This window comes from Onychomys torridus, chromosome 7, assembly GCF_903995425.1.
Source record: "Onychomys torridus chromosome 7, mOncTor1.1, whole genome shotgun sequence".
Classification (NCBI taxonomy): Eukaryota; Metazoa; Chordata; class Mammalia; order Rodentia; family Cricetidae; genus Onychomys; species Onychomys torridus.
The window spans coordinates 98,303,902-98,331,653 of record NC_050449.1 but is presented as its reverse complement, the minus strand read 5'-3'; the positions used below and the strand labels follow the sequence as shown (position 1 = coordinate 98,331,653).

General features: G+C 37.8%; 1 protein-coding gene across 2 annotated transcripts in view; it reads left to right on the top strand.

Moving 5' to 3' along the window:
* The window catches only part of Atp2c1 (ATPase secretory pathway Ca2+ transporting 1), a 97,107-nt gene extending 71,970 nt beyond the window's left edge, over positions 1 to 25,137 (top strand). For both annotated transcript variants that reach the window (XM_036193516.1, XM_036193515.1), the window contains exons 19-28: positions 2,241 to 2,411; positions 3,428 to 3,525; positions 11,413 to 11,463; positions 12,499 to 12,665; positions 14,212 to 14,280; positions 15,489 to 15,605; positions 18,140 to 18,287; positions 18,721 to 18,816; positions 21,701 to 21,842; positions 23,312 to 25,137. In XM_036193516.1, the coding sequence (XP_036049409.1) occupies positions 2,241 to 2,411; positions 3,428 to 3,525; positions 11,413 to 11,463; positions 12,499 to 12,665; positions 14,212 to 14,280; positions 15,489 to 15,605; positions 18,140 to 18,287; positions 18,721 to 18,816; positions 21,701 to 21,842; positions 23,312 to 23,442 (1,190 nt within the window). In that variant the 3' untranslated portion in view covers positions 23,443 to 25,137. The remainder of the gene's footprint in view (positions 1 to 2,240; positions 2,412 to 3,427; positions 3,526 to 11,412; positions 11,464 to 12,498; positions 12,666 to 14,211; positions 14,281 to 15,488; positions 15,606 to 18,139; positions 18,288 to 18,720; positions 18,817 to 21,700; positions 21,843 to 23,311) is intronic.
* The last annotated feature ends 2,615 nt before the right edge of the window (positions 25,138 to 27,752 follow it).

Sequence of the window (27,752 nt, the reverse complement as noted above, 5' to 3'; positions counted from 1 at the left end):
CACAGTGGATAACACATGAAAATCAGTTTTCTCCTTTTACTGTGTGAGTTCCAGGAATGAAACTCAAGTTGGCAGGGTCTGTCACAAGTGCCTTTATGTGCTGGGCCATTTGCTGAAGAATTGTTAAGGTTTTTGTGTATGGTTTGTGTGCCACTTCACAGTGTAGACCTGAATTATTAGAGGAAAATATTGTTTCATAGAATTTTAGGAAATACTGTCTGTGATTTTTGTCTCTTATGCCTTTTTTGTCTTTCCTCTCCTTTTTGTTATTGTAATGGAAGAATAAAATATTAAATATTAATGTGTATACATTAAAATATTAGTTAATATATGTATGGTTGTACTGTATCTTACAAAGTTAATTTCTTAAAAATGCTTGTGGTCATAAATTTTGAAATTATAACATACTGTAGTTCCTTTTTTTGGAAGAATAAAATAAATATTAATGTGTATACATTAAAATATTAGTTATGTATATACACACATATATATGGTTATACTGTATCTTACAAAGTTAATTTCTTAAAAATGCTTTTGGTCATAAATTTTGAAATTATAACATACTGTAGTTCCTTTTTTTGGAAGAATAAAATAAATATTAATGTGTATACATTAAAATATTAGTTATGTATATACACACACACATATATATATGGTTATACTGTATCTTACAAAGTTAATTTCTTAAAAATGCTTTTGGTCATAAATGTTGAAATTATAACATACTTTAGTTCCTTTTTTTAAAAATTGGTGATCATGACTAGCTACTTGATAAGAAGCAACTTAAGTGAGGAGGAATGTATTTTGATGCATAGTTGAAGGTTACTGTCCATCTTGGAGGGGAATGCATGGGGATAGGAGTGGCTTAGGGTAGCAAGGTTGCTACTCTATATTCCAGGGCAGGAGAGAAAGAGAGGCAGGATGATGAGCTATGAAGCTTAAGTTTTGCCCTGAAGTGACCCATTCCTCCAGGTAGGTTCCATATCCTGAAGGTTCCACAACCTCACAAAACAATGTTACCATTTGGGGACCACGTGTTCCAACTGTGAATATGGAAAATATCATATTCAAACCATAATTGTTTTGTATTAGAGGACTTCTGTATAGACATTATTCATCTATTCTTGACCTAAGGAATATATTAAGTAGGTGTTTAGTGCTAAAGTGTGCCCAAATGCAGGGTAACAGTCTCCAGGCTAGTGTCAGCCCTCCATTGGGAGTGTGCAGAAATGACCTCCCTTAGGATTTGCTAGATCAAATTGATAGCTTTCACTTCCTTTTATTGCTGCCTGTCTCAATCCTAGCACCAGAGACTGCCAGGAATCTCTTTCTCTTCAGAGTAAAAACCTTTGTGGTTATGTCTACACACTTAAACACGAGTGGTTTGCCTTCGACTTTGATTTTTCAATCCTTCTTATTTTCTGCTTGAATAAGAATAAGTACTACTTTGGTCTCTTTTGGGACTTTGTAGATTCACTCTGAGACACTTAGTCTAATAATTTCCCTGATGCAGTTATGTCCTTTTGATTTATAATGGTAGTGACCAGAAGTTCCAGAGTTCTGAGAGTAAGCTGAGTGATATTTGGGAAATGAGCATGTCTTTCTGTTATATTTTGGTGCCCAATCATGACAGAAAACTAAACACAATGATAGTTACGAGCTCTTAGAGACCTAAATCCAGAGCAGGAAATGCTTGTTCATGTTTGGAGGAAGTGAAGATAGACTGTTGGTATTAATGCCCTTAACACCACTGTATAGATGAAATTTTCTTTCTAGTGTTTAGCATGTATAAAATTGTGTATATACAGGCTGTGTATAATTAATATATCATTCACAGATCAAGATATATTAAGCCAAGGGGTCTGTTTACTTAAATTTGATTTTCAATGCGTGATAACCCATATTTTCCCTTAAATAATGAATTGTATTGTCTAAAGAGGTTGTGGTTTCTTTGGAGGGTAGCTTATTGTGGTTGTTATGGAAGAATGTTCTTAATTCTTTTTCATTTGTCTTCTCTGCTCAATAGTTGTTTGGTTTTATTCCTTTTAATTTTTAATAGCTTAAAGCAACCCTGTATCCAGAACCATTGAACCATAATGTGTTGGTTTGTGATGAGTTTGAATTGTAAATAATATGCAGTAACTACAGATGACATTATAGCCATAAATGATTTATTATCAGCTAAGTTTGATGCTTTCACAACCAATACTTTTTGGTTTTGTATCTTATTATTTTCTAAGTTCTTGCCTTGGCTTCTGGTCCGGAACTGGGACAGCTGACCTTCCTTGGCCTGGTGGGAATCATTGATCCTCCTAGAACTGGTGTGAAAGAAGCTGTCACAACACTTATTGCCTCAGGAGTCTCCATCAAAATGATCACCGGAGATTCACAGGAGACGGCAATTGCAATCGGTATAACTGAGCTGCTGCATTTTGTTTTAATAGGTAGTTTTATGAACATTAGCTAGGAAATAGGATTATATATTACTGAGATTACATAGTAACTTTCTTGGTTTTTCTCAAACTTATAAAAGATAGGTAAATAGGATTTTAGTTTAAAAAGAATATTGGAAGCAAATGACTTAACTCATTGTGAAATCATTTGTGTGTGTATTCACTGAAGGGTAGTTGACTTTTAACTTTATAGTCCACTTGCTGACAGGTATAAAACACTAGTGTAAAGATGTGAAAGGAAGGATGAATTGAGGTTTTCCTTTTCAATTTCAGTATAACTTTCAAAGCAGACTTCAACATAAACACTAAGAGGATATCTTTTATAGACTTAGTTTTTCTCATCAGAGATATATGATTTCAAAGTTAGTTGCAATTACCTTCAGAAATGTAAGGTGGAAAGAAGCATAATTGCTTGTTTTTTGTTCTTGGAGCCTGTAAAGTATAATTTCAACATTTGCCAAGTCTGTTAATTCTGATTTTATTCATTTGTGATAGGTCTGGACTAGAAGTTTCAAACTTTGTTACTAAAAGGATCATTAGGTGGTACTGGGATGGTGATGGTATTGGAAGAATGGCTTTTCAACATGTGTTTTCATTTACATGCAACCACAGGATTGCATGCAACTAAATCTGCCAACAGTTTTTCTGGCTTCAGTTACTTTGCTTCTAGTACATTCTGATTGTCATTAGAATTGAGCTGCTCAGCAGAAATTGATTAGTGTAGTTTTAATTTTTAGGGTTTGCTGGCTTAGGGACAATACTTTGTTCTTAAATTTAACAAAAACAAAACCCTCAAGTAGAAAACTTGAGACTGGCTATGAATTTCAGATAGTTTGTCTTACCAGTTATTTGTCTTATGATTCCTTGATAAACTAAAGAGAAGTAGTTAAAAAAAACCATGTCAGATGAGCATAGTTTTACTGACTCGTCAAGCAAATAAAAGTATGTATATATTTTTATCTTTTTTACTTTAGCTAGCCGTCTAGGACTGTATTCTAAAACTTCCCAGTCAGTGTCTGGAGAAGAAGTCGATACTATGGAAGTCCAGCAGCTTTCCCAAATAGTACCAAAGGTGAGCCTACACAGACATCTACTGAGAGCCCTTATTCTGAACATCTGCCGTGGCTACTGACTGTCTCAGTGAAACTGCTCACCTACACATGAGACACACCCACCAAAATTTGCTGGTCCAAATTCTGAAGTTAAATTTCCTTGAAATAAACCGTATTGTTATTTATGATGAGATCATTATGAAAGTGTTATAAAATCATTAACTGAAAAAAACTGTATTTCCTCTGAGAAAAATACTGTGGTAATCTAGGGCTTGTATGTATAAGTTAGAAAATGGAGAGAGAACAGTTAGTTGATACTGCTTACACTTTAGTTCTGTTTTTATTTTAGCTTGAGTTTGTACTGTTTTAAAAAAGTGTGTTGGTTGCAGATAGTACAACACACCTATTCTGGGTTATAGTTCTAAGTTTGGACAGATTCATGATGCCTTACAAACCTTGTCACAATTATTATACAGGCCAATTTCTTCCTATTCTCAATTCTTTCATGACTTCTTATATTCAACTGCTACCCTAGGTCTAGAGCTTGGCAGCAGTGATTCATTTTCTGTTCCTATAGTGTCCTCTTTAATTGAATTCTGTAAGAATAAGATCATGTGGTGTGAACCTTTTGAATCTGATTCTTGATTCTTTGACACATAATGCATTGGAGATGTAACTTTGCTGTGTTGTGTGACTTAGTACTGTACTCCTTTTTATCCCCTCCCCCTTAAATTGTTGAGCAGTGCTTGACTGTGTGGGTAGACTGTAGTTCAAGGACATTTGGGCCATTCAGTATTTGCTGTCAGGGAATAAAACTGTGTGTATCAGCTTTATTCTTTGTGAAAGTCATGTGTAAGTACTTCAATAATTTCTGGATCATAAGGCTTCATAAGAACTTCACTTCACTCCAGGTTGGGTGACAGGATGGCTTTGCCATTTGAAGTGTGGGAATGTTCCCTTATCTTTAATCATACCTTAACCTGTTGAGTGCTCAGTTCCTTCACTGCCTTCTCATGATGTATAGGAAGACTTTGCTGTGGTTTTCATTTGCGTTTCTCTCAAAAGCTTCTAATGGTAAATATCTTTTTCATGTACTTGTTGGTCATATTATGGTCTTTGTTTACATAGTCTGAATTTTTTAAAAATGACATTCTTTTCTTTTTCTTTTTCTTTTTTTTTGGTTTTTCGAGACAGGTTTCTCTGTGTAGCTTTGCCCCTTTCCTGGAACTCTCTCTGTAGACCAGGCTGGCCTCGAACTCACAAAGATCTGCCTGGCTCTGCTTCCCGAGTGCTGAGATTAAAGGCGTGCACCGCCGCCGCCGCTGCCGCCACCTCCACCGCCCGGCTACTATTTTCTTATTTAATTCTGAGATGTTAAAAAAAATGTTGTGGCCCTTTTCAGCCTATTTTACTGGTGTGGCTATAGAGAAGTATTTAATTTGATGAGGTCTGGCTTGTTAATCTTTACTTTCGTGGAGCGTGCTTCTGATTTCTCATTTAAGAGTTCAATCTAAAGTAGGATTACAGAAGAATTTTCTCTTAGAAGGTTTTTTTTTGTTTTGTTTTGTTTTTTTGTTTTTTTTCCTGAGACAGGGTTTCTCTGAGTAGCTTTGGAGTCTATCACTTTATAGATCAGGCTGGCCTCGAACTCACAGAGATACTCCTGCCTCTGCCTCTGCCTCTGCTTCTGCCTCTCAAGCGCTGGGATTAAAGGCATATGCTACTATCGCCTGGCTCTCTTAGAAGGTTTATTATCTGAGTCTGCTTCCTGGAGGCCTTACAGAATCTGGTTGTCACGTACACAGGCACACAGGAAGTTGGTCTCATAAGAGTTGGGCAGCATTGTTTCTTCCATGTTGTGAATATTTGTGTGTATGTATTTCTGTGTCCTTCAAAACAAGTACTTACCTGGCATTTATTTGGTTAGCAGTTTAGCCATCTGTGGCAGTGCTAATAAAATGTGCTGCTTCCTCTATCTCAGTGTACTTAAAAGCTGCCTTTTCAAAATACGGGATTCCCTCAAATTATCTCAATATCTTAACTTAGGGCTTTTTCTATATACGTTATATAGATGCATATATATTATACTTCTTCTGATTGGAAAAAAATTCAATAATAGCATATACTTACTGTAGAAAAATTGAACAGAAGGTACAATTCAAACTATTAGTAATGTAATCCAGACACTCAGAAGTTATGTGCCCACATAGCATTAGTATAGTAAGTTAACCTACTGTGACTTTTAAAATACATATTTAACAAGAACATAGATTGGACTTTATATGTTCACAAGCTTAATCACATTCATTTATGTAATCCCAGTGTTTCTGAAATCATGATTTAGTACTAGAAAATATGCCTTTAATGGCTATACTATATTTTGTGTGGCTGTCTACTGTGCATAAATCTATGAACACTTGGTACATATGTTTTTATATAGCTATTTCCTTAGTGAAGTTTTAGTTTATGTATTTTTACTGTGAATAATATTTTAATGATAGCAGTAGCAGCCAGGAGTGCATATAGTACACATATCTTACTTACTCTACAGTAGGAGTGCATATGTTACATATATCTTACTTACTCTGCAGTCACCTTCTAGAGAATGGATTACTTAAAGTTTTTTTGCTGTTAGTAGGCTTTTGTTATCCCAAGTTTTGATTTTTAAGAATAACTCAGGAAATAATCCCTACGCAATCTCTGCCATTTCTAGGGGTTTTGATAAATGGGTATTTACTTTGCCCACTGCTAGTTTTATGTAGAACTTTACTTTAAGGAATCTTGGTAGCTCACTTACTTGTTCTTTATGCTTTAAGAATGTACTGGGGTTGATTATATCATAAGTAGCCTTTTCAGGCTGGCTCTGTAGACGGAGCTAGATACAGGTGCTATTTCACCAAGCCCTGGATTGAGAGCTGGCTTACTATGATTCTTTTTTTCTTCTCTTTGGTTTTTAGAGACAAGGTTTCTCTGTGTAACAGCCTTGGCTGTCCTGGTTTCTCTGTGTAACAGCCTTGGCTGTCCTGGTTTCTCTGTGTAACAGCCTTAGCTGTCCTGGTTTCTCTGTGTAATAGCCTTGGCTGTCCTGGAACTAGCTCTGTAGACCAGACTGGCCTCAAACTCACAGAAATCTGCCTGCCTCTACCTCCTGAGATAGAGGTACCCATCTGGCATATGATTCTTACCTGAATATATGATGGTGACATTTTGAAGGGCGTCTTGGTTACTTCCATTTTGGGCAATTATAATGTTTGGCTGATGTCTTAGAGCCAGTGAGAGTGGGATGACATTGGTATTAGAGCCCATGTCTGTTACTCAAAAAGTTCACTATTTATGACTTGTAATTCTGAACATTACTGTACATGCAGCATCCAGATACAATTACTTTTGTAGACCAGATTCCTGCATCTGAAATGATTTGACCAAATTTCAGTGCATTGAGAGACCTCTTAGAACTTACTGCTGACCTGTCTTCTAAAGAGATTTCAGTTTATATTTTCACAGTCTGTACTTTGTGGTGTTGAGCTGATCCAGACATCCAGCTGCACTTTCTTCATCTTCTAGTAAACTGATTGGGATGTGCTTGCTAGCAAAAATGCACTGGTTTGCTCTGCCAAAATTAGAGTTTAACCAAGCTCTAATCATTTGTGAATATTCCTTTCAGATCATCCAGGGTAGAATAAACATTTTCTTTGTTTGAGATTAAGGGAGGAAAGTTTACATATTTGGATGGGAGCTTGTGTATGTGTGTTACCTTATAGTTTATTTATGAAAGAATAAATCCTGTATTAGCCTCTCCAGGGGTATGGGCTAGAGTGTATATTACTAAGTGATTGTAAAATCTATAGCTAATTAAACATTTTCCCACTAGACCTTTGTTCAGCTTTTCTCTAGAGCTGCCATCCTTGCATTTGCCTTTTCTAGTTCCCCCTATTTCTTTGACAAAATGTTAATATGTTCTGGAAACAAGCCTAAAAGGTACTTAGAGAAGGAAGAAGCAAATTCCGAATTACATCATTAGCCTGGAGAGATGACATCATCTTTCTTTTTCCAAATTGACAGTGTGTTAATTATGGCAGATACACTGGCACTATTCTAAAGAGACTTAAATAAAATAAAACCCAAGTCTTGAAGTCAGTTTATTGAATCAGTTAAATGCATCCAACTTAAAAGAGGAATTGAATAATGCCATGGCTTTCTTATAGGCTCTTAATGTGTTTTAATTGAGTCTGTTCTCCAAATACTAATGAATTTCTTAATGAGCAGGAGTGTTTGCCTTCATTCTTGATCTTGTGTTCATGTAAACTTCTGACAACTGGCAGGTTAGTTTATCTGCTTTTGTTTCTGATTGATCTGTAGAGCCTTTTTCTTAATGTACAGATAAAAGTGTTTGAAAGGATGAGCCTACTAGTTTTCCCACATCTTAACCTCATATGTGTCATTCCCTGTTTCATTGTCATAATTCAGTAGACTACATTCCAAATCTCTCAACATCTGTGTGTGGAAAGATTTATTTACCTTGAACCAATTAGAAAGCATTGTGGAGGAGGGGTTGTGCCTGCTTTGTGAGGCAAAGCTAAGAGTTCTTAGCATTTTCCATTTGTGATGTATTCTAAAATGTGTCCTGTTCTCCGTAGAGAGAACTGATTGTCCTTGTTCATTCTTGTTATCTGTTTTTGATATTAGTACTTCTGTTTGTTTACTGAGTCTGTTAAGGACTCCTCACACTCCTGGTGTGTGTATTGTCTCATTTTCTGTAGGTCACATATTTTAATCACCTACAGTTCATCCATTGCATCATTAAGAAATACCATAAAAGATTTGAGGACCTTTGACAGGTTGTTCCATTTCTTCGTTAACCTCTGCTTTATTGTTAGTCCTGTTTTCTCCCTAACTTCCTTTCCGAATCACACCTTGTCAGTTTATGTCAGTCTAAAGAACCGTGAATGTTGACCACAACTCATTACCCACAGCAAGGCTGAGAGGAAGAGTGAAATGCCCATGCAGAGGAGTTCTTCTGAAAATATGGAAGCCTCTTGTGGATTTTTCTCTGGTGTTTTTCCCGTCCCCAATATTTCCCTGTGTTCTTTTCTTTGGTAGTGTAGCTTTCCACTGTCGTGTCCTCCCGTCGCCTCACTTACGAACTCCAGACCACAGTGATGGTGTTCTCTTCTCTCGTCACTCCTGCCCCCTTTTGCTGAGACTAAGAAACAATACAATTCAAAAGATTATTTGTGCAGTGTGTTCGGTTATCTCTGCTTGCTTTAAATTGTGAGACAGTGATACACTTCACGTTTCTAGTAATTTCTTTTGTTAGTGTAGGATGTAATTTCTTCAGACCTTAAGTTTTTGTCTACTGAATTTCAGTGTTTTTACTCAGCAAGTTAAACTCGTCCTTGTGTTTTAAGAACAAGTTTTACTTTGTTTGGTGGTATGTACCATATGTAAAAGACCCAGTAATCATTGCCAGTGTGACAATTTGTAGTTGATTTGCTTGGTCTGAAAGTGGCTGCTTCTGTTTTTGAGGTGAAATCAGAAGCTTTGAAATGTTAAAATCTTAAAATAAGTAACATATATTTATTGCATATCAATAAATGTACTAGTATATAAAGGAGTGCACCTGTAGTCAAACAGTTGGTGGCTTTTCCCTTTTGCTAACCCATAATAGTTACAGAGAGGTGTCTTGCCAAGTTTGAAAGTGAATTATGTGGAACAACATAGTGTGTAAGTACTCATCATCAGTCTTTATTGGAATATATTGTATATTCTATGGCTTTCCCCAAACATTTATGTTGCATTTCAGTGCAATGTATGCTTCATGATTAATTTATGAATAATTAGAGTTGTTTATATAGATAGGTACAAGTATGTTTTGAGTATATATGTAGCTTAGTTTTCTTTGAACATTAAAGTGTTACAGGGATGACCACTCAGACACAGATTATAGCCAATTGAAAGTCTTTACTCAGGCATTCATGACCTAAGTGTAGCGCCAAGTGTTTAGGGCTGGGGATTTTAAGACAAAAACCACATCCTGGTATCTTGGTTAGCAGCTGCTAGGGCAGATTTTGTGCAAGCAAGCAGTTTAACAGAAATTAAGATAAACAGTTAGCTGGAGGGGTCTTGCACAAGCAGGCAGTTTAGCAAGCCAAGGTAAGTTAGCTGGAGCATCTTGACCTTGGGATCCTAGAATAGAGTTGGGTAATTTTCCATGGGAGTCTCCATCAAGGGATCAAATTCTAATTAAATTTAAAATGGCCTCAACAAGAATACAAGATGGAGGAACTGAACTATGCACTGTCTGAATAGAAATTGAACTTTACTCTTGATTTGAAGAATAATCTTCAAATATGCATCATGTGATTCCTGGACCCATATGACACTGAGTATAATCAATAATGGATACTGTAGTTTAACTGAATCCTTTCTCTAAGAAAATAACACTCTCTTGTTTTAAGACTTGAAAAGAGGATCCAGGAGCAGTATGACAATGCCAAGGTTCATACAGTTGTTTATTCATTTAGCAAATACCTCGAAAGCACTGAAGGTGTTGAACAAAACCATCACTTTCATGGATCTTGTGTTCTAAGATAAATACAAATCTTATAAGAGGGATGCATGCTGCATGCCCGGCACCGGAAATAAACAGGCTAGAAGGATAAACTCTGGAGAATAAGATTGAAACGTTAGGATAGTGGCAGTGATGACAACGAATGGAGGAGGATGAGAAGAGGACGAGGAAGAGGAGGGAAGGAGAGGGAAGCCAGGGTAGGAGGCCATGAAATGTGAGTCCTCACTCTTCTTTAAATGTCAGGAAAACTCTGCTCAATGAGAGGGAAGAATTTTGACAATTTCTGGTGATCTCAGGTAGGTGAGACAGGATTATCAGTGTCTGTCTATAGTGAAATACTGGGTTGGTTCTAGATACATAGTGGGTGGCAGGGATTGGAGTGTTTTCTTTGAAGTAGGAAATAAAGCTGTCAACTGAGAGCAAGAGTGGAGGAGGCAAGAGACAAAGCTGCCATGAAGTAGTCCCTAGGAGCGCTGAGAAGAGAGTAGTGTATTCTCTGGTGTAAGAAACACCATGACTTTGACATACTGGAAAGATTGACCACGATGCTGAAATTGAGATGTTTATGAAATGGGAGGTTGGACAATTTGGGGCATGAATGCTTACAATTAGTGAGAAGTATGAACTCCTGGGACATTTATAACTGTGTTTTTATGAAGGAGGAAGGGTGCCATGCAGCTCCCTTTCCTCAAGCCCCCACTGGTACTTTGTGAGAGAGCTGTGAGGGCTGGCACTGTTACCTAGAAAACTTAGGCTAAAACAAGGTGAAAGTTAAGGATGCAAGACACACTGTGCTGGCTGGCGTTGGGTACAGTGAAGGATCACACAGATGAGTCATGAGGAGATGAATTGTGGTGAGAGGAATCTGATCATTAAGCAGCTTTGAATTACAGTTGAAGAGAGGCCTGTGAAGTACTCCAGATCAAGAAAGAGCACCTACATGGCACTGTAGAACAGCTCCTCGGCCATTGGGAAGCAACTGTTCTTTTCTGAGACAGACTGAAGAGGAAAGCTCTTCCTGTTGTACACTATTGTGAGGACACAGATAAAGAATTCTCCCTTTTTCATTTCTGGAATAATCCAAGAATAAAGCTATTTTCTCTTCATAGCTTTAACCTAATTATGTAAATTAGATTATCACTGTGTAAATTATGTATTTCCTATGATGAATGTAGAAGTAAAGGTTGAATCCCTGTATGAGGTACCTATCTTGGCATATATATGGCATTGACTAATTTCAGCCTTTGTGCCAAACTAAGGTGTTAAAAATGTCGTTACTTAGAAGCACTGCTACTTGTTAACTTTGGAGATTTTTAGTATATCTGTGTTTTAACAGGTTGCAGTATTTTACAGAGCAAGTCCAAGACACAAGATGAAAATCATTAAGGTGGGTGTCTGAAAACCAAATTGTCTTAAATTCTCTTTACAAAATGTTGCTAATTTGTCTTTTGTTCATTACAGAGAGTATTGATAGAATAGCAAAGTTTAAAGTATGAGACAAAACAGGTTTAATTCTATAAGAGCTTGACTGAAAAACAATAAGAGTTTAGTTGGCATAGAAAGACATAGAAGAAACCTGTAAAGTATTTTTCAGTACAGCCTCTTTAATCAGAGTGTAGAGAAGTATATTATGGCAGGGATGCATAGCTAAATCATCCCAATGTGAATACTTAGACACTGTATCAATTTAAGATGTTTTGTGATCGTGAACAGTATCAAGAAGGCTTATTATTTCTATCAGTTCATTAACAAAGCTATGTTTCCATATAGCATGTTCCACAAATAAGTGAGCAGTGTGTTGCAAACCAATACCACTTGCATGTCAACAGGCATTGGCAATGTTTCAGCTCCACCTGCTGATATATGATGCATCATTGACTGAAATATTTTTATGTACTATTTGATTGGTGTATAAATCAACCGAAATTGTATCTAACAGTTGATAAGCAGATTTAATTACATATAGTGGCCAGACATTGTATAGTTGAGAGCTTCTGAGTTTTGAGGTTGTTGATATTTTAGGGTGGGTTATTTGTAGCTAGGAGTGATCTTCTGGAATGTTTAGTATCATTCTTAGCTCCTTCCCAGTAGATGCCAGCGGCGTCCTACAACTTAGACAGTCAAAATGTCACCAAATGTTGTTAGATGTTCTCTGGAAAACAAAATACCTCTAGTTACTAACCATTGTATAGTTTACTGTCACATTTCAGATGTACAGTTCTCTTGGATGGGAATGCTAGTAACAGTATTTTCTAAGCTTCATCTTATAAAGACATTCATGTATTGAAATTGACTGAAGAATGAGGTTATATTTTTATCTTAATTATGTGAAAAATGGTGGATAATATTTACTTATTCCATTATCTGATTAAAAAAAAAAATCCAAACAACTCTCTTTGCTCTACTTTTCTGCCCTCTTTAGTCTCTCCAGAAGAACGGGTCAGTCGTCGCCATGACAGGAGATGGAGTAAATGATGCAGTTGCTCTGAAGGCTGCAGACATTGGAGTTGCAATGGGCCAGACTGGCACAGATGTTTGCAAAGAGGCTGCAGACATGATCTTGGTGGATGATGATTTCCAAACCATAATGTAAGACATTTGTTTTCCTTTGCTACGTGCATCTCACCTTGAGATAATTCAGCTTGAAAAGAATTAGTAGGGTTGGGCAGATTAAAGCATGATTTTGTTTTGAATAATCTTGTTTTATGTAACTCAAGAGAAAATTATTTGTGTGAATGGAACACATAATAAATGACAAGCCTGTTTGTTTAAGAAATAGTCACTGAGTGTCAGCCACATGTCATATTTTTCTGGGCATAGAATGATGGTACAATAGTGACCCTTTTTCCTGAGTCTTTATTTTAGTTAAATTGAGGTTATGGGAGACATGTATGCAGTGTTAAAAGTTAAGTTCACATTTATGAATATATTCATGAACATTAGTAAGTGTTCTTGTTGCCCTCATTACATGATACAGTGTCTTAGCCCTGAATGACTTTGGTAGTCCATGTTTTCAGTTGATTGAGAGTCCAGTGTAATGCCAGTGGTGGGGCTCCTGTGAATCTCACTTCCGTAACCCATTGAATGACCTGAGCTTCACTTCTTACAGTGATAAATTCTAATTGTGAGTCCTGCCATGCTTTAGTATCCAAATATGGCCTCAAGTGACACTTTGGAGCACAGGACTCTGCATTTGCTAACTTTTGGCTAGGAGAGAAGTGTTTTTTCCCTCCATTCTTGAAGTTATCTAAAAATCTTGGAGGATGTAGTTGTTTTAAGAATTCAACTCTGCTGGGTGGTGGTGGAGCACGCCTTTAATCCCAGCACTTGGGAGGCAGAGGCAGGTGGATCTCTGTGAGTTCGAGGCCAGCCTGGTCTACAGAGAGAGTTCCAGGAAAGGCACAAAGCTACACAGAGAAACCCTATCTTGAACAACAAAACAAACAAACAAAAAATCAAACCAAAACAAACAAACAAAAAAAGAATTCAACTTTGCCTAGATTGAGCCAAGTGAATTCGAGATTCCTAAGTAAATCTTTGTAAGCCCCATCTTTAAATTCTTCACAGGATAGTAATCTAAGTGTTAGGTAGGAATAGTAAATAAATTGCACAATTCTTATAGAACTCGGTGCTGTCTAAGTTTTGGCATGTGTTAAATTAAATCGCTAAGAAAAATGAGCTGTGAAGGCTGCCAAACGTCACTGCCCTAGCAGCATCCTCCTGTGTGGACAGCGGGGGATACATGGTTTTAAAGATTTAGTTTAATTATGTTTATGAGTGTACATGATAGTGCAGGTGTCGTTAGAGGCCAGAGATGGCATGCCCCATCAAGCTGGAGTTAGAGATGGTTGTGAGCTATTTGACATGGGTGCTGGGAATAGAACTTGGGTCATCTGCGGGAGCAGTATGCCCTCTCAATTGCTGAGCCATCTCTCTAGTCCTAGCTTTTTATTTTTTTTTTAAGAATAAGAATTTGGGGAGTTGGGGATTTAGCCAGCCTGGGCTATATAGTGAAACTCTATTTCAAAAACAAAAACAAATTCATATTTCCTAGTATGTTTAGTTGGAAACTTAGTTTCAAAATGTTTTAATGTAGGCATATTTTATGTGATATTTTCTTATTTTTAAATTTCAGGTCTGCAATTGAAGAGGGTAAAGGCATTTATAATAACATTAAAAATTTTGTTAGATTTCAACTGAGCACGTAAGTTTGCAAGAACTTTTGCCCATGGGTCTGGTAGAGAAATAATCAGGAGTAAAACTTAAGCAGAATGCCTAGAAACTTCTGACCTATATTCTTGAAAATTGCTTATAAGTAGTTTTCTAAAAAGAAAAAGAAGCTTTAAAAGCTGTAAACATATTGTTTAGGTCTAGATATTATCAACCATGTAGGGATGATTTAAATTATATAATAGGAGATGTATAACTAATAGGTAGACATTTTGCCATTTTATACTCGCCATTTCGTCAAAAGATTGAGAAACAATATGATGTCATTTTCATCTAAGTGACTGGGACCTTGGCATTCGGATGAGATCCTGCAACCAATTCCCATGAGTACTGAAGGATGCTTGCATAAAACTTTAGGATTTTTTTAGGTTTTAAAATCTTTCCTCTAGTCTGAGCTTGGTGGCACATGTCTGTAATCCCAGCATTCTAGAAGGCTGAGACAGGAGAATTGAAGAGGCCTGGTCTGTATTACTTAGGGAGAGCCAATGTTAGGGTTAGGAGGTCTTACTGTTTTTGCTGTTGTTGCCCAAGCAGTTTTTTTTAAAAAATCTTTTGTTAAGATATTCTTAACTTGCCTGACAGATGGCTCTCACTTTTGATTCCAGAACCTGGGAGACTCAGTAGATTGTTGTTGGAGCCAGCCCAGTCTATATAGGGGCTGCAGAATCAGACTCACTTTAAAAAAAAACACCTCTTAGCTTCTTAACAAAATACTCATATGAATGGAGCATAGGTTAGTTGAATTAATAGGATTATTTTAAAATATGTAGAAGATGATTTTTTTTCTTTTTTTGTGTAGTAAATGTGTTCATGGATGTGTCCATATCTATGTACACATGTATGTGCTTGCATGTAGAGCCCAGATGTTGACATTGTATGTTTTTCTTACTTTAATTTTTGTCTCCACTGAACCTGGGGCTCACTGATTAGCCAGACTGGCTACCCAGCAAGCTTCTGGGACCTTTCTGTCTTTACGCTCCGAATACCGGGATTACAGGTGTGCACCACTGCCCCTGACTTTTCACTTTGGTCCTGAGGATCTAAACTAGGCACTCATGCTTATTACTCAGAAAGTATTTCGCCAGCTGAGCTGGTTCCCCAGCCCCAGTAACATGAGGCTTAAGTACTAGTAAAATGTATACAATTTATTGTGCTAATTTTTAAATGACTCTTTTTCAACAGGAGTATAGCAGCATTAACTTTAATCTCATTGGCTACGTTAATGAACTTTCCTAACCCTCTCAATGCAATGCAGATTTTGTGGATCAATATTATTATGGATGGACCCCCAGCTCAGAGGTAAGTGTCATGAATGAGCTGAAAAGAGAAGGCGAGTGTGAATAAGACCTATCAAACATTCCTCATGTACAACTTTTCAGCAACATGCTTCTTATGATTGTCATGAGTGCATATCATTTATTCTCTTTATTCTCTTTGATTGTCCTTTCATTCAGCATAGATCTGATTGTTTACACTGTGTGAGGTGTCAGCTTTTGGGTAAGAACAGAGCAGGGAACAACTGCAGTTCTTTCTTGTCCTTAGGACATAAGCTGAGTTCTAAGAACTGGATATGATGGAGAAATTTTGTGCGGTCAGTTTGAACACATTAACACTAAACTCAGTCACCACTAATGCATTGGTGTGCCTAAGGGAAAGAATCCAAAGTCCCTCCCTTCCCCCACTCCTCATTATTGTTAGTGTTACTTAACCAAGAGCAAGCCAATTCTTAAATTCTCTGCTTCACTTTCCCTGTGTCTTCTGTTTGATGACTGATGACTGAATCTGGGAATCTCGGCCTGCCTGAAGGTTGCCTGGTGCTCTGTATCTGTCTGTGTATCTGTCCCCAGTAAAGGACCCTTATTGAACAACACAGAAAGCATCACAGGTGGAAGGAATGAGGGATAGTTTACAGCTGTTTTAACTAGTTTTACAAGGAATTAAGTCACTGACTCCAGCTGACTGAGATAATAAACACCATTAGGCAATATCCTAATGCTTCCTCCAGCACTTCCGGATATCCATTTTATAAGATCACTTTCAGCTTATTTGCTATTTCCAGCAACTGATTATAACACACATGAAAACACATACATATTACTCTGGGTCAGGGACATGGAAAAGTATATAACTTAAGATTACAGCTGTACATTAGCTCAGACTGTAAAAGTTGATTACATGGGACATCTAAGGCAAAATTGGTTTTGTTACTGTTCTCTTAAATGCAGGTTACACATGCTGGGTACATAGTAGGACAGCAGTTGTTAAGTGACCATACAGTATATTGTTAACTCTCCTGAGGTCCAGCAAAAGTTCCAGTTTCTTAGTATGTAAGAAATACTTTCATAATCCTATATCAACACCATTATTCCACGTTTTATGTCTGAATTCTGTGTAAGAACCTTGCTAAAATACATGTTCAAAGACTTTAATGTCTTTTAGTTTTAGTAGTTTGGTAATTGAATGATATCTGTCGTGGTCATCCTAGTAAATCCTCCTAATCAAAGACGTCATTGCATCAAATATATGATTTCCTTGGTAGGTCATGGATTTGAAAAAATCAATTTACATGTAAATGAAATTGTATGTTTCTTTTGAAAATTGCCTATCAGTTGCCTGTCATCCCATGCCATAATGCATTAAGTGTAAGAGTTCAGAAGACGACAAAACCAGTAGTCTTCTTGTAGTCTTCCTCCCTCCCTCCCTTCTTCCTGCCTCCCTCCCTTCTTCCTCCCTCCCTCCCTTCATCCTCTGTCCCTCCCTTCTTCCTCCCTCCCTCCCTTCTTCCTCTGTCCCTCCCTTCTTCCTCCCTCCCTCCCTTCTTCCTCTGTCCCTCCCTTCTTCCTCCCTCCCTCCCTTCATCCTCCGTCCCTCCCTTCTTCCTCCCTCCCTCCCTTCTTCCTCCCTCCCTCCCTCCCTTCATCCTCTGTCCCTCCCTTCTTCCTCCCTCCCTCCCTCCCTTCTTCCTCCCTCCCTCCCTCCCTTCTTCCTCCCTCCCTCCCTCCCTTCTTCCTACCCTCCCTTCTTCTTCCCCTCCCTCCCTTCTTCCTCCCCTCCCTCCCTTCTTCCTCCCTCCCTCCCTTCTTCCTCCCTCCCTCCCTCCCTTCTTCCTACCCTCCCTTCTTCTTCCCCTCCCTCCCTTCTTCCTCCCTCCCTCCCTTCTTCCTGCCCTCCCTCCCTTCTTCCTCCCTCCCTCCCTTCTTCCTGCCCTCCCTCCCTCCCTTCTTCCTACCCTCCCTTCTTCCTCCCTCCCTCCCTTCTTCCTGCCCTCCCTCCCTTCTTCCTCCCTCCCTCCCTTCTTCCTGCCCTCCCTCCCTTCTTCCTCCCTCCCTCCCTTCTTCCTGCCCTCCCTCCCTTCTTCCTCCCTCCCTCCCTTCTTCCTCCCTCCCTCCCTCCCTTCTTCCTACCCTCCCTTCTTCCTCCCCTCCCTCCCTCCCTTCTTCCTGCCCTCCCTCCCTTCTTCCTCTGTCCCTCCCTTCTTCCTGCCCTCCCTCCCTCCCTTCTTCCTACCCTCCCTCCCTTCTTCCTCCCTTCCTCCCTTCTTCCTCCCTCCCTCCCTTCTTCCTCTGTCCCTCCCTCCCTTCTTCCTGCCCTCCCTCCCTTCTTCCTCCCTCCCTCCCTTCTTCCTCCCCGTTAGTAGTTAGTACTGTAGACATATGCCAGCATGTCTAGCAGTGATAGTTTTCAAGTAATCATGGCCAATGTCTTCTTTATGATTTAACAAAACGTTTTCAAAAGAGAGCATTTAATTTTCTAGATAATTGAAGGTAGTTAGATTGTGAAAGTAAGTATAAACAACATTTCAAAGTACTTTCTTTGTTCTTTTTGTTTTTAAGCCTTGGAGTAGAGCCAGTGGATAAAGATGTCATTCGCAAACCTCCTCGAAACTGGAAGGACAGCATTTTGACAAAAAATTTGATACTTAAAATACTTGTTTCATCAATAATCATTGTTTGTGGGACTTTATTTGTCTTCTGGCGAGAGGTACATTCACTGGATAAACTGCTGTTACCATCCATCTGTGTAGTAGGATTCTTAGTTATTTAGTGTATTATACAGATGGTTGGCAAGTGAAGAGCCTTCTGAGTGAAAAATAAAGGTTAAGGGATATAATCTAAAGTCCTTAAGTGTATAGTAAAGTATCATGTGCATGGAAATATAGGAGAATCAGAAAATAAAGTCCTTGCATAGCTGTGGTAAAATAGTGCCAGTATTTTAATTCTTGGCTCATGAGATTTTTTTTTTTTTAAACTTTCATATAGACTACATTTATTCACTAGGTGGTTTGTAGAAAATTCAGAGAGTTTCATTGTCATGTTTAGACTGAAGCTATTTCACTTTTAAAGCATGCAGTGTTTATCCATTTTATTCAGCCACAAGGAAAAAGAAGAGGTCATTTTGTCTTTCTTCTTGGCAGCTTCGAGACAATGTGATAACACCACGAGATACAACAATGACTTTCACTTGCTTTGTGTTTTTTGACATGTTCAATGCACTAAGTTCCAGATCTCAGGTATGCTTAAATGGTCTCACCTAATTCACCTGTTGAGAATGTGTTCATAAGAAGTAGACAGAGATTATGAATATTTTTAGCTTTGATTTTGTAGCTATAGATTACAACGCCATACGTCTTTCTGTATAGATGTGCTTATGGTCAACAGTAAGGATGGGATGTTTGATCTTAGAGGGGATCCCTATCTTTCTTCAGTTATTAGCTATAGGATAGATTTAGGCTAACATCTATTTTAGTTGGGGTGTCTCTTGCTGCAACTAAACACCATGACCAAAAAGCAAGTTGGTTAGGAAGGGGTTTATTTGGCTTACACTTCCACATTTTTGTTCCATCACTGAAGGAAGTCAGGGCAGGAACTCAAAATGGGGCAGGAATCTGGAGGCAGGAGCTGATTCAGAGGCTGGAACCTAGAGGGAAGCTGTTTACTGGATTGCTCCCCATGACTTGCTTAGCCTGCTTTCTTATAGAACCCAGGACCACCAGCCCAGGGATGGTACCACCCACAATGGGCTTGGGCCCTCCCCCATTGTTCACTAATTGAGAAAATGTCTTAGAGCTGGATCTCATGGAGGCATTTCCTCAGCGGAGGCTCCTTCCTCTCCGATGACTTTAGTTTGTATCAGGTTGACACACAAAACCAGCCAGGACAACATCTGAACATAGGACAAACCTTGTGGGGCTATAAGGATGATTTTAGTCTCATTTTGGAAAGCCTTGTTATAAGGACAGCTTGTTCCTCCTCACATCTGAAATATGTCAAGGTTTAGGATTCTCTTTTTTTTTTCTTCTTCCCATGTTGTACATTATGCTGTTTGCAGTTTGGCAGAAAACAATGTTCTAGCACCAGAGCCTGGGGTGCTTTCTGAGAGTGCAGTGTCCTTGAAAACCAGTTCCCTTTGCATGGCCATTCACTGCAGTTTCAAACCACTTCATACACTCTGCTTTCTCTTGGGCTTCTAAAAGTCTTTTACCCTTTGAAGGCCTTTACCCTTTAAGGTAACTGTATCTGTTAGCATCTGTCATATTAGAATTTTCCAAGTATAGTGACTTATCACTAGTTCAGACTACTTTTATTTTATTTATTTATTTTTTTAGAAACTAGTACTTGTGTTTGTTATATGAAAGGTTGGTTTTACTTTCCACACACACATAATTAGCTATAATTGTTCGGAAAGGGTTTGGGTGTATCTGCCTTAGTGAATGGTTAGAAAAGATTTCACAAAATATGAATAAAATTTATTAATACTTTGAGAGTACTGTCTTAGTCAGTGTTCTGTTGCTGTGAAGAGACACCATGACCAAGGCAACTTTTAAAAAATGTTTCATTTGGGGTCCTGCTTATAGTTTCAGACTTAGTCCATTGTTAATCATGACAGAGAGCATGGTGGAAGGCAGGTGTGGTACTGGAGAAGTAGCTGAGGCTATATCCTAATCCACAAGCAGAGGTTGGGTAAGAGTGGGGAGGGGGAGAGGGGAGTGACCATCCCCAGTGACACACTTCTCCCAACAAAGCCACACCTCCTAATCCTTCTCAAGTAGTGCCACTTAGGTGACTGAACATTCAAGGATATGGGCCTGTGGGGCCATTCTTATTTAAAACATCACAGGTACTAATGTCTTTTTCTTTTTATGGACTTACTTTTATAATTGATGCTTCTTTTTTTTTTTTTTTTAAGCTGAGGATGAACCCAGGGCCTTACGCTTGCTAGGCAAGCGCTCTACCACTGAGCTAAATCCTCAACCCTAATTGATGCTTCTTAATAAGTGCCCTTTTTTCTTTCCTTTTGCTCTTTTTTTTTTTTTTTTTTGAGATGATGGCCTTATGTGTATCTTTTTTCTTTGTTTATTTTTTGAGTCTTTTGTTGAACCTGGAGCTCACAGATTGGTGAGATTGACTGGCCAGTGAGCCCCTGAGATCTTCCTGTATCCACTTGCCAGGACTGGCTGAGATGTAGCCAGCACTGTCATTCCTGGCTTTTCACATTGGTGCTGGGGATCTAAATTCCATAACTGGCAATTATTTTCCTTTAATTTTAATTAAAATATAATTATATCATTTCCCCCCTTTCCATTTCTCCCTCTAGATCCTCCTATGTACCCTTCTTCCAGTCCTTCATATCCTCCCACTCCCTTTCAAATTGGTGTCTTTTTATTGGCTATTATTGTTATGTACATATATGTAAAGATATAAATATGTAAATATAACCTGCTAAATTGATTTATTTTTATTATTTGAGAATACATTCATATAATATGTCTTGGTCAATCTACTTCTTATTCCCTTCTTTCCAGATCCTCCCTTATTGCTTCCTTCCCGCTTCTTTTTTTTTTTTTCCTCAAATTCTGAGTCTGCTTAGTGTTGCCCTTACACACATGGCTGTAGGACCATCTTACTTGAGCATGGCTAGTTTCTCAGGGGCCGTATCTGTGAAGAGAACTTACTGTCTTGCCCCAAGCAGCCATCAAATTGCCAGTTGCTTTATAGCTAGGGTTGGGACTTGATGAACCCTCTGTCCATGCTGGGGTTTAGCTGGCTGGCTCGTGCACATACAGTCAGATCTGCTTGTGAGTGCATGCGTGCAGTATCCATGCTATGTGTGCAGCAGTCCTCTCATTATCCAGCAAATGCTGTTCTCCTACAGACATCCACTACTTGGTTCTTACAATCTTTTTGCCTTCCCCCATAAACTCTTTCTTGATAAATAAAAGTTGGATTAGAATTTATCCTTAGGCTATATGGATTTTACAAAATAATAAGGTTAGGACATTTTGGGGTGTTGACACAATTCAGTGATACTGATTATTCAAAATTGGGCCAAGTATAATCATGGTGTCATTTCTATGATCAGGATGGAATAATTAGAACTCTCTGTTTTGCCAACAGACCAAGTCTGTGTTTGAGATTGGACTCTGCAGCAATAAGATGTTTTGCTATGCAGTTCTTGGATCCATCATGGGACAGTTACTTGTTATTTACTTCCCTCCACTTCAGAAGGTTTTTCAGACTGAGAGCCTAAGCATACTGGGTAAAGAAATGTTATCCATGTACAGTAGATAATTGTATTTTCTAATGTGTATATCATAATAAAAAGCTTTTTTAAAATAGGAAATAGAAAAATAACTGACTTGACTTGTAACAAAAGGTCTTTGTGGTTTCATTTCAGGACATTCAGAGGAAAATTCATTTTCATTTATTTGACTCTTCCCACTCTTTACATGTTATGGCTTGTTACAAAATCATGTTTGGAGATTTTGAAATACAGCCATTCACAAAACCTGTTGTAAATTAGTTGTAGTTTATAATATTTTAAAAAATTATGGACATTTCTTTAGTGAAACTAGATAACTATATTTAAGCTCATCTAAAATCAAATTGTTCTTGAAACAATAATTTTTAAATAAATTTAGTATTTCACTATTCTTATGAACACATTCTTATTTCATGAAATCTCCATCTGATCCAGGAGACATTAACTTTTATAATGTTCCTGTGGAAGTTATTATTCTTTCATATTTACTGAGTATGTGATGCGTAGGCCCACTGGTCATATGTTTGGCTGGGAAGCCAAGGCCCTTGGTTTTATCTCCAGCACTACAGACAACCACTGCCATCAAAATATATTCAAAATTGATGTGTTAAGTATGTGGAGAATATATTTGAAAATGTGTTCTTAATTCTTAGATTTTTTAAAGTTAATTTGTATAAATTTATGAAGTGAGTTTTATGGTCTCCTTTTTTGGTATAACTTTAGTGTTTTTGGAATAGATTGAAATTTACCGTAAAATTTGAGCTAGTTTAATTTTAATATTTCAATTATATATTTGCATTGCTTCCACTTTTTAAGAAGCAGAATTTTAGAAGACAGCTCTATTTTTTTAAGCAATTAATAAGAGCAGAGATTTGTGAATACTATTAAAAGACAATTTTCTAGATTCAGAGATGTAACGTCTAAAACTTTCAGTCACTAGAAAGGCACTTTTAGTCAGATTTCTTCTTACTACTTCTTGAAAAATGCTTTGCAAAAGCCTTGATCCATCAAATAGGAAACCTTGATAGTATCATTAAAAGTTAGTCACAGGAGCTTAGGATTCAGGAGAGGTGGTCAGAGAATTTGGGTTCTAGATCTGACTGCTTTCTCTTAGTTGTGTGACTTTGGGTAAGTTATTTGAGCTTTCCCTTTCATATGCATTTTAAGTTTTATTATTGGTGTGTGTTTGTATTGTGTACAGGCACTTGTGATCTGTGCACATACAGAGGTCTAGACAACTTTCAAGTTGCTTTTACCCTTTCATCATGGGTTCTGGATTGAACTTGGGAAGTCTAGCTTGCCCAGCAAGGCTTTTTTACTTATGAGCCACCTTGCTTATCCTCCATTTCAACATTTTTAACTTATGCTAATCATCTCTTCCTCATGAAATACTTGTGTATTCTAATATGTAAGCTGCTGCTGTGCATTTCAAAGAATTGTAAAACTCAGTTTCTTTTCTCTTGTAGATCTGTTGTTTCTTTTGGGTCTTACCTCGTCAGTGTGCATTGTGTCTGAAATTATAAAGAAGGTTGAAAGAAGCAGGGAAAGGATCCAGAAGAGTGCTAGTTCAGCATCATCGTCTTTTCTCGAAGTATGATGCATATTGCATTTTTTTAATATGCAAACTAGGAATTGCAGTCTGAGAATCACTTAGAAGGGCAAGTTCGAGAGGATAATGAAGATTTAAGGACTTTTTAACTTTCCATTGACTAAAAATGAACATTAATGGTAAAGACTTGATTTGAACCTTTAACCTGTTCGTAGTCCCAAATGAAATTATGCAGCTTTGATAACATATTCCTTGATTTCAATTGGCTTTTGCAATTGAGTGGAACTTTATACACATATGGGCAAGTACAATTAAAAAATACAAAAGGCGAAACCTGAACCACCTTCTGCACTTAAAGAGTTCTAATGTAAAAATACACTGTCTGTCTTAGATGGATATAAATATTTTTTTTATTTTTAAATATTGTACTATTTATGGTGGTGGGGCTTTCTTACTAAAACACAAATAAATTTAATCATTTCAAAGGCATTCTATTTGGTTTAGAAATTGCCCAGGAGTGCCATATTTCAGCTCCCATGTTTCCTTTTTCCTGCAATGTAAGCAGACTGATACCTTGTGCTACCATTTTTGTATTTCAAGGTTTTTTTGCACAGGATGCGGCCACTGTCTGATCACTTTCTTTTCTTTCTTTTTGTGACTGAAAAGCTTATACTGCAACTGAAGTAAATGTTCTTCTTTGTAAGTGTAAATGGTTGTTTTTTGTAGTTGTTTTGTTTTCCATAGAGGTGTGAGTCTTTGATCTAGCAGAATTAGTTCAGGGCTGTCACTTGTATTACAGTTAGTGTAAGTGTAGTTAACGCACAGTCATAGAGTGAACAACAAGGCTGGGTTGGAATTTATAACAGATTATATTAACATGTCTTTGTCTCCTTTTTGATTTAATACAAATATACTTTGTCAATATCATTTTATCATTCCTTGCTTATAAATCATACACTTCAGCTGAATAATTGACCTTTAGTACTGTTTCATATGTATATTTTTAAGCCTGTTTCTTAGAGAGTATAGACTATTATACTTACAGAATAAAAAGTCCCAAATTCAGATGGCATATGAAGCAGGGTGGACTTGGGAGATCCTGTGCTGGCCTTGCTCCTCTCATCTTCTAGGCAGCTGCTTTGGCCTAGATGGCAGCACAGCCCTGAGTCTATTCCTTCTCCATTTGTTCGTGCTCTGTCTTCTATTTCATTGGGCATGCTTGGGAAATTGATGGATTTGCTGTGTGTGATACCATCAGTTTTTATAAAAGCTTGACAAAATAAAGGTAAGTGTTAAGTTTTGTATTTCATAAACTGTCAGAATAAACTGTTCCTAAGCTTGTTAATTTTAATATTAACGGTGAATGTTAACACTGATGTGCTGTCGTTGATAGGAGAATTCTGTCGTTTGAGTCTTTACTACTGAGCATGAGCATAAGGAGCCAGAATGTCTGCACTTTGTTGTTATTCTTTCGGGCTGAACTGTCAAGTGTACATTGTTCTGTCTGATTAGATGGAACGTGAAATCATTGTCTCATCAACTCTTAGAGGTTTGTTGTCTCATAGCTAAATTTTATAATGGTTTTTACATTCTGTTACAGACTTGAAAAATATGTATTAAGTGCATATTCAGTCTTCTTTGTTTTACATTATAGGTTGAAAATATAACTCATGAAATGAATGTGCCTATCTTCTCACTTGGTTTTTGAAATATAAAAATAAAATGTTTTTTTTCATAAGTTCATTAATGATGTCCCAGTTAGTATTGTTAATATTAAAATTATACATGTGTATGCTGAAAGATACATTTTTATAGTTTTTTAAAAAATTAAATGTGTAATACAGATCCAGATTTCAGTTTTCCAGATTCTGTTAGTCCAGATTAGCATAGATCATTTAATTGTGTTAGCATCTAACTTTTAATTTTCTCTCCTTCTCCTTGTCCTAGGACTTGTCCCTGGCTGTATCCTCTCTCCCCACACTCCCCATTAAGACTACTTTAAGTTACTTGCTCCCTTAGTAGCTAAGCTTCAAAGAAGAAAAGAGATGACGTTAAAATAATGTTCCAGTTAGGTAGACAACTTTTAACTGCTAAAAGCTTAGCATACCTGTGCTAGACACTGGGAGATCCCGTTGCAAAGTCACAGTGAAGTCATACAACCTAAGGAACCTTTCAGGGTATGGGAGTTTTCCAACAGCATTAACTACCTTCATGAGGACAAGACATGTTGCCTTTCACATTTTCCACTCATTCACCATACAGCTCATACAGTGGTAACCTCTCTGAAATTGCTTTAATTTTGGATCTCTCTGATGTAGCACATAAGTAACTTGAGTTTTATCCACATTTAATATAGTTTTTCTTTGAAATGAATTGGTAGCAACAGTAACTATCCATTTATGAATGAATTGATATTCCACTGCTTTCTGCTTGTTGCTTGGCAATGTATGTGCAGTTTGTTTGGCTGGAATAACTCATCCAAGAAGTGAAATGAATTGATTACTTTGTCATTCAGCTTTTACTTAGTAACTGAGTATACTAGGAATACAATGGCAATCTTGCCCTTCAGTACTTGTTGGACAGGAAAAGCAGATTAAAAACTGCTAAAAAGCTATTTTATCAATGTTGATAGTGATCTCTGCACATTTATTTAAAAAGTATACATTAAAATAAATAGAGTACACATTTCACCTTAGCATTTGAAAGTCTTTGAAGTGGCTTTTCAGACTGAGCTCTACGATCTAAATAGCAAGTGGTGTGTACACTAACATATGAAGATATAAAATATTAATCCCACTTGTCTGTAGCTGAATAAACAGGTTACCCTGATGGGCTTAGTTGGCATTTGATGTGACTGTTGAGTTCAGCTAGACTCTGGTTTGATAGTTTTACTTTGGCTTGGAGTTGCCAGAGTTGGTTATTGCTGATAATGGATAATGTATTGATTAACGGACATAATTTCCTATAAACATGGTTGTTGTGTAAGATTTATAAATAAGAGTCTAGTCTAGGAAGCTTTTAGTTCTCAAACTGGAGGCCAGTGTGCAATCCACCATCTAAAATATTAGTGAGTGAAGGAGAGAAATGACTTGGTGGGAGGATGGTGCCAAAGAAATTTCCTAGGACAAGTGGCATATTACTAAATCTTTCGACGGGGTAGCCAAGAGGCAGTGGGCCTTTGCAGCTGGACAGCAGAGTGTCCATAGAGGGGTTGATAGGGAGTAGAAGGAACATTGAAACACACAGAATTTCTGTTGTTAAGGCTGCAGGTGTGGTGTTTCACTGTGGCATGCTGGAAGATATGCTTTTGAGCTGCTGAGACAGTAAACGAAGCTGAGCAGGCTTTAGTGGGACACAGGCTCTTTTGAAATGAGAAGCTCATAGTATCTTGGAAGTAATAAAATGAGTGGGCTGGCAAGAAGGCTCAGTGGATAAAAGAACTTTGCCACTAATCTGAAGGGTCTGAGTTCAATCCCCAGAGCCCACATGGAAGAAGGAGAGGACTGGCTTCCACGGGATGTTTTCTGACCTCCTTGTATGCCGCACAGCACCTGTGCTCACACACACACACCCATATGCAAACAAAAAGAAATGGAATAAAGCTCAGCTTAACAGAACATGATCCTTGAAAAAGTTGGACATAGCTTACACACCAGGATACATTAAAAAGGCAGCAAGCAGTAAGAACTGTGAAGTCTCCTCTGCAACAGAGCTTTTCCCACTGAATCTTATTAAGGCCAACAAGCTGGGTGTGCTGGTCCGAACCATTGGTAGTTCCTCTTTTTAGTATTTGTAGTTAGATTCTCTTAGGAGGTGAGGCAGGGAAAATGAAATGTGTGTCTGAATCAGAGTCTTGTAGTTGAGTTTGCTGTGGGGTGGGCAGATGGGATTAACACTAGAAAACAGTGATGTGCTCTGACAAGTTGTGGCACGAGAGCAGAGAGCTTTGCTTCCTGGGTTAGCCAAGGTGCTTTCTAGCCTCCTCTCTTACAGTCCTCCAGCACTATGTCCAGTTTTGGAGATAATACTCATTAATCTTAGTTTTGAGAATTACAAATTTTACTTGTATTTAAAGCCCAGCAGAAACATCCGCTTAAAATGGTTCCAGATTGTTTGAAAGGGAAAGAGGTATGTGTATGATGATTCTATTGCTGTACTGTATAGATTGCCAAGGGGAAATACAGCTATACATTTGAAGGGAAATATGTAGAGTCTCATCTTTTAGAAAATATTAGAAATGCAAGTCCGAGTCACTTGGTTAAATCTGTGTAGAAGTTAGGCGAAAGAACTTTTATTCAAGATTGAGTCATGTGATGAAGTGTGAGGAGCAAATTGAAAACAGTCTGAGTCATGGCTTT